This window comes from Echinops telfairi, unplaced genomic scaffold, assembly GCF_000313985.2.
Source record: "Echinops telfairi isolate 266 unplaced genomic scaffold, ASM31398v2 ScPeMD7_7420;HRSCAF=8458, whole genome shotgun sequence".
Lineage (NCBI taxonomy): Eukaryota > Metazoa > Chordata > Mammalia > Afrosoricida > Tenrecidae > Echinops > Echinops telfairi.
In genome coordinates, this window is record NW_022111320.1 from 52,616,375 (window position 1) to 52,623,345 (window position 6,971).

The following is a 6,971-nucleotide window of genomic DNA, read 5'->3' on the forward strand; positions in this document are numbered from 1 at the left end:
GCCGCCACCGTGAAGCGAGCATACAGGTCATACAGGTCGGTGCTCCAGGTGCTCTCGCACCTCCCTGCCCCCAGTCCAGTCAGACCTTCGGTGGAGGTGCTGAGGACATTAAGGGGATGGAGGGGGACAGGGCACCTTGCCAGCAGACTAATCTGACCTCTTGGTAGAACCTTGTGCCAAGTGGGCTAGTGCTTGCTGCTGCCGCCCCAGGGTGAGCTCAGCCTGAGTGAGGGGGAAGGTGCTGTGTGCTCCCCAGCGGTGGCCCAGGCCCCTTGGGAGGTTGGTGAGCGGCCCCTTCCCTTGGTCCCCAGAAGCCCTGAGTAAGTGAACTAGTGCTGGTGGCCGAGACCCGCCCCTGGACATGGCAGTACCATGGGTGTGTCTCAAGCTGCCTTCTCTTTCTGCCTGGGCAGGGCCATGGAGGTTAGCCCTGGGGTCTGTCCACCGGACCAGAACTCCAAGTCCAGTTCCAGCAGTTGCTGGTGACCTGCTCTGGATTCTATTAGGTGGGGAGTGCTGTGCACATCTGTCTCTCTCCCACCTTGGGGAGAACTCTTCTGACTTCTGCTTGTCTGTGTGTGGGAGGGGCTGCTCAGGGCTGTAGCCCTGCCTCAGTAAGGTTTCCTCAGGCCACTGGCCCCCCGGGCTGTGGGAGAGGTGTGCTTTGGGCCTGGAGGACGGCAGGCCCATTCAGGCCCCAACGTGGCATTGAGCTTGTGTCCTCAGCCATCTGTGCTTGGCTCTCCCAGGGCTCCCTGGGGCGAGCTGAGGGAGAGGCAGCTGGCCCTCGGTCTGACGAGGCCCCAATACTTACCACCCCACTGACATGCCCCCTGGGCCCTGGGGCCTCTCGTGCAGCAAGACCCTCCTCCCTTGGCCGCTGCAGCTGGCTGGCAAGGGGACAACTTCTCAGGGACAGACGTGCCAGGCTCTGACCCTGCACCCTCTGAAACCCCCACTGGGCCAAGAATAGGGGTCCCCAGAAGGGAACAGGGGGAGGATCGGCACTTCCCTGCCTGTGGGCCTCTGTGGGAAGCTTGCCCCTTTGTCTTCTCGCTGCCCTGTCTCTCCGTGTCAGTCAGATCCTCAGTGTTTGACAGGGCTCGCTGTGTGTTGTGATTTGAGGCCGAATCATTTGGGGCTGAGATTTTAATTAGCTTCAGGCCTTGCTCCAGCAGGGGGCCAGGGGCTCTGAGGGGTGAGAGGCTGGTGGTGGTGACTGGCTCGAGTCCAGGGCTGGCCCCGCAGAGGCCTGGGGACAGGCTCGGGCAGGCGGCAGGCACTCCTTGTGTGGGGCGCTGTGAGGAGGGAGGGATGAGTGGGAAGGAAGGGTTCTGTAGCCGGGCCACAGTCTTCTCTCCCTCCTCTGTCTCCCCCGTTCCTCTGTTCTCCCCGGTGGCTTTGAGATGAAGGCGATGGCAAGGATGGAGGATGCAGTTTCCATGGCAACGGGGCTGTCCACAGCCAGGCAACTTCAGACCTGGGCTCTCCGGAGGAGGCAGATGCGCAGAGCAGCCGCAGAGCTGCCGCCTGCCTGCCAACAAGGGGGCTGGCAGAGCAGGTGGCACAGGGTGGCTGCCTAGCACTACCCACCCTTATGCCTGGCCTCGAGAAGGGGGCGGAAAGAGCGCTACTCCCTCTTATCCTGCTACTGCCAAGTTCATCCAGAATGGAAGCTGGGAGCACTGAGGCATCGGCGGTGGCGGCTAGGGTAGAGTCCTCCTTGTCCCCAAGCTCTACGGACAGACACAGGCTCTGGTTCCTGAGAACCAGCCATCTCCAGTCCTTGAATGGTGGGCTACTGGGAGATCAACAGCCAGCCTCTTACCTGCTTCCGACCCTTTGACCCCTTTGGATGTTGCCGGAAGATTTGTCCCGATGGGACCTGGGAGGCCTCTTGTTCCCCCCAAACACCAAGAAAGGCCCTGGAGGACTTCCAGGATGCTCCTGTCTCTGCTTGCTGACCGGAGCTCAGCAAACACACTCACCGCCACCCTGTCAGTTCCGGCTCATAGCAGTCCTGGAGGACAGGGTCAGGAGTCCGTGGGCTTTGAAGAGTGTTTGCCGGAGTAGAAAGCTGTCTCCCCCAGAGTGGCTGGTGGTGTCAGAGTGCTGACACATGACGGCCACCCCACGAACCAGCCGACCAACCAAGCAGACCCACACTCGCTGCCATCGCGGCCCTGATTCATAGGCCTGCCCTGGGTGTTTCCAAGACTTGACTTTCTCTCCCAAGGAGCAGCTGGTGGGTTCAGGCTTCTGACCTTGTGAATTGCAGCCCCACACTTACGCGTTACCCCACCGAGGCCTCTTAAATGGCACTGCCCACACTCCAAACTCACTGCCCTTGGTCAGTGCGACCCAGAGCCACTCCATCCGCAGGCTGGAACGGCCCCTGTGAGTTTCTGAGACGAACTCTTTTTTTATTTCTTTCCAGTCTGACAGCCTTACATCATTTACTGTTAAACTCTCAGTGAGGAAGCATTAAAAACCAAGGAAGAAACCAGATGATTTGCCAATACAAGTTCAATTGATCAGACGGTGGCAAAAGTCTTAATTTTGTCAGCATGACAAAATGCCCCGCTAGTGAGCCGGGGCAGCTGTGTGCCAGCCCTCGGGGCTCCTCACAGACCCAGCTTGGCTCTTGTCCGATGCCGAGATGAACTCTTTACAGGAGCAGGAAGTCCTGCCTTTCTCCGAGGAGTGGCTGGTGGTTTCTCACTGCTGGCCTTGTGGATCACAGCCCACCCCTATCCACCACACCAGCTGGCCCCCAAATACACACCCTGCTGGGAAAAGGCAAGGCCGCCATTGGTGTGTTTGGGGCTGCTGGCCCTTCCCCAAGGCTAGGAAGTGCTGCCAAGATAGTATCTTTCAGGCCCTCCTTCTACCGCCCACAAGCTGCCCCTAGTGGCCCGGGGACACTCACGAGACAGGCCCCAGAGCACCTGGACTGCCAAAGCCCTGTCCTTCCGTGGGGTCTAACTAGGAAGATTCAAGCAGAGCATGGAGTTCATGTTGGTGGCAGAGGAGACCCCGGGAAAGGAGGGTGAGACGGCCGCCCGACTCGGAATGCCCTCCGGGCCCAGAGTGGTGCGTGCCCACTGTGTAAATTCTCAACGGCAAAAACAGCACGCGTTATTAAAAGGATGTAATGTTCATCACTTCCGTCACTGGGAGCCCTGCTAGGGTAGTGGTTACGTGCTGGGCTGTGAGCCACATGGTCGGCAGTTCAAAACCACCAGCAGTTCCACTGGAGAAGGACAGGGCTTTCTACTTCTCTGAACAGTTAGTCTCAGAAACCACAGGGGTCAGGACTTCCTATTCCCGTGGAACCCACTGGGGGCGCTGTGAGTCGGCACCGACTCCCTGGTGGTGGGTTTGCCCCTGACGCTGGAGGCATGGGGAGAAGGACACCGGCCGGCCGCAGTGAGGACAAGCTGATGTTGATGGAAGGCCTTGTCTTGCGCCCCCGCCCCCCCACGAGCTTAGTGACCGAGCTGCCGCTGGACCTTGGGCTAGGCCCTCTGCCCGCTAGCTGCCTGGACAGGCCCTCACTGCAGGCACGTCTTCGTTGTTTCTGATGGTGTGGTCAGCTTAATCTGGGCTGCTCACCCGCAGGCTGGTGGTGGCTCGACCCGCCCGCTGCTCCTCCGGAGAAAGAGGAAGCTCTACCGGTGCAGAGATGTGAGCCTGGTAAACCCAAAGGGCCATGCCTGCTCTGTCCTGTAGGTTCACTTGTCAGAGGCAGCTCGATGGCAGGGGATTAGCTTTTTATTTTTAGGCTTTGCCTCCTTCCATCTGAGGGGCTGCTCAGCTCGGGTCCGGCCGGTGGGCCAACCAGCGGAGCCCTGAAGCGGCTGCTCCCGCTAGGCGCCAAGCCTCTTGTTGCTGCCAAGTGGAAGGCTCATTTCGGAGCTCCTGGTGAGAGCCGGTGGGTGCTATAAATAGCTGTGTTGTGAAGGTTGGCGGGTGAGCAGCGAACAGTGACAGGGCAGGGGCTGCACAGTCATCTCAGTGGGTAATTGCGTTCCGTTGCAGCGGAGGGGGTGGGCTCTGCAAGCAGACTCTGGACCCCGCTCTCGTGGCTCTAGCTTGCCCCGGGGCAGTGCTGGCGTGTGGGTGTCCATGCCCAGGGACCCACCATGCCCGTCTCAGGACGTGAGGGCTTCCATAGAGGCCGGCTGCTGTTGCGGTCACCGGGGATCAGGGCTGTGCCCACTGCCAGGTCTGCCTCTCACCCCAGGGTTGGCCTCCTGCACCACAGCCTCTACATCCACAGCTGAGGCTGCGGAAGCTCGGCCCAGGTGCACGGAGCAGGAGGGCCGCCACGTCTTGCAGCCTCAGACATGGTCCAGGTTCTGGGAGTGGTGGTGGTGGTACCTCTGCAGGGGCAGAGTTCAGGGGCCTGGCTGTGAATCCACATTGTCCAGGGTAGAGAGATGGTCAGAGGCGGGCCCCTGGGAGAGCACCCTCACTGGTCACACCCTGCTTTGGCGAGACACCTCGGGTTATAGCCTTAATGGGTCCCTCTTCCGATTCCAGACTTAACCGCTGGGAGACTGGTGCTTTGTGGAGCCACCTTTTGGCCCCAGATGGAGGCTCAGGGTTCTGGGTTCACATTTGCGCTGGGACCTTGTCCCAAGGGCTCCTGGGTCCTCAGACCACTTCTGGCAGGGTGGGGCCCCCGTGTATTTCCTCAGCAGGGTTTGGACGTAGGGGAGTTGGGGCAGAATGAGGAGCTAGTCCTCCAGGAGGGAGGAAGCTGTGACCAGTTTTGGGGGTCACCCAGGTAAAGTGAGGCAGGTCCCTGCAGAGTTGATTCCCCTCCACCTCCCCAGGAACGGAAGCTGTGTGCACACCCGTGGATGGAGATCTACCAGCAAGACCAGATCCATTTTATGTGCCCCCTGGCGCGGCAGGGGGACTTCTACGTGCCTGAGGTGAAGGAGACCGAGCGAAAGAGCCGGGGGCCTGTGGAGGCTAATAATACCACCCCGATGGACGGCACAGGTACAGGGCCCGGGGGCAGAGGTGGGCAGGGCTGAGGACGCCCCACTCCTGCTCTGGGTGGGCACCATGGGAGTCCAGGTGGTGCTGGGCAGAGCCTGGGGACCCACCCGGGGACTCACGTATGCAGACCTGTGGGCCCAGGTGGATGTGGGCTGGCACATGGATAGAAAGCCCCCACCCAGGCTCCCTTCATATACAGCAGGGCCCCATTGAGACCCAGGTCACAGCAGGGCCCGAGGGGGTGGGCTCTCCAGGAAGTAGAATCGGCGCTGGGTCTGGAAGGTGAGAAGATGAGAGACTGTGTCAGCCAGGGCCAGCTGCTGAGCACGCGTGCTGACCCTCAGGGATCAAACCTGTGCTACCAGCGGGAAACCTGACGAGCCAGGATGCACACGCAGGCCTGTCTGCTCTCAGCCCACCTGCCTGCCATCGCCGTGACCCCTGTGACCTCTGGCTGCCCCCAGGTACGGGGAGCCTGCTGCTGACATCCACAGTGGTCCTGGGGTCAGACCTTGGCTATCCATGGAAGTCAGTGATCTCTGGGAGTGGTGAGGCCTGGGACAGACTGCCTGCCCATCCATCCCTGAGCAGCCAAGGTCAACCCCGAGAGAGGCCTGCACTGGCCAGGGCAGGAAGTGCTCCCCGGGGCTGTGTCCAATGGAGTTAGCTTCATCTGCTACTTAATTACCTCCATGGGGCTGACCGGCAGACACTCCCCAGTGCCCCTACTGTGGACACAGAACATGGCACGAGGTTGGCAGGCCCAGACAGTCCCCAGGGCAAGAAGTGGAAGAGGCTTGACCTTCCTATGACCTCTGTTGGCTGCCTGCCACCCGCTCCTCGGCCCACCCACCCACCCACCCAGCTTCCTTCCCTCCAAACACTGCCTGCCAGGGGTGTTGAAGGACTGCTTGACACCCACTGCAGCTGGCTGCAGCCACAGCTCCCCACGCCCCCAGCTCCTCGGCCTGTCCTCCCCACCCGCCTGCCCGCCCATTCCCTGCCGTGGGGGCCCTAGAGGTCTGCCCACCTGACAGGCTGTGCTGCCACCTGGAGCGGCTTGGGTGTCTGCCCACCAGGTGCATGCCACTTGCATGGCAGCATGCAGTGTGTGCCCGGCCTGCCCCGGCTCGGCCTGCCGCTGCCTGCCTCCCCGCTGGGGCCCCACTGGGCTGGGAGGTGAAAGGGGTGATTAGCTGCCTTGCGCCTGCTCTTGCACTGATGTATCATTTAGCTCCAGAGAGGCGACGAAGACTGGATCTCCTTGGGTGGCTATGGGCACAGGGGAAGGAAGGACCAGCGTGACGGTGGCAGCATCCCCACCCAAGCAGCTCTGGGCATTGCGGTGTGATCTGCCTTGCCCAGCATCCTGAGGCCATGCTCCCGGGCAGGCTGAGGGGGGCTGAAGGGATGGGTGCTGCTTCCCTGTCTGGGACGCCTTTGCAGAGGGTCCTTGGGAGGCATCCTCGCTAGCAGGGCACAGGCCTGCATGGGGTGGCCCTGCCCTGGCTCAGCAGCGAGGGTGGAGGAGGTAGCTGGCAGGTTCTGTGCTGGGAGCCTCCAGAGAGCCAGTGGGCAGGTGGGCAGGCAGGCAGGCGGGACACGGTAGTCTGCTGGGCCAGGAGAGCGGTGCCCCTTTCCCTTTTCAGGTCTGCCGTCCTCGGGTCCTGGGTTTGCAGTAAGGACAGGAGTGAGGGCTCAGTCTGGGTCTCTGTATACATGCCTCCTCCGCCCCCTCCATGCCCCAGAGCCTTTCTCCGGGTCCCAGCAAGAGGAGGGCCCTGAACCAGCAGCTTGGAACTTGAGCGCTCCCAACGCTTCTGCCGGTGGATCTCTGAGAGGATCCTCTCGGGACCAGAGGGACAGATCCCAAGTTCTTTCACCCCTACCTCAAGCCCCAGAGGGGACTCAAGGAAAGCTTATGCCCCAGCTGTGCCTGGTCCAGGCTCCGTTGCCAT

At 61.4% G+C, this 6,971-nt stretch overlaps 1 protein-coding gene across 2 annotated transcripts in view; it reads left to right on the forward strand.

Annotated features, from left to right (window-relative positions):
- The window catches only part of TEX264 (testis expressed 264, ER-phagy receptor), a 27,018-nt gene that overhangs the window by 18,578 nt on the left and 1,469 nt on the right, over positions 1 to 6,971 (forward strand). The window contains exons 3-4 of one of the 2 annotated variants that reach the window (XM_045297575.1): positions 4,842 to 5,013; positions 5,358 to 5,477. In XM_045297575.1, the coding sequence (XP_045153510.1) occupies positions 4,842 to 5,013; positions 5,358 to 5,477 (292 nt within the window). The remainder of the gene's footprint in view (positions 1 to 4,841; positions 5,014 to 5,357; positions 5,478 to 6,971) is intronic. The other variant, XM_004715191.2, reaches the window with a different exon arrangement.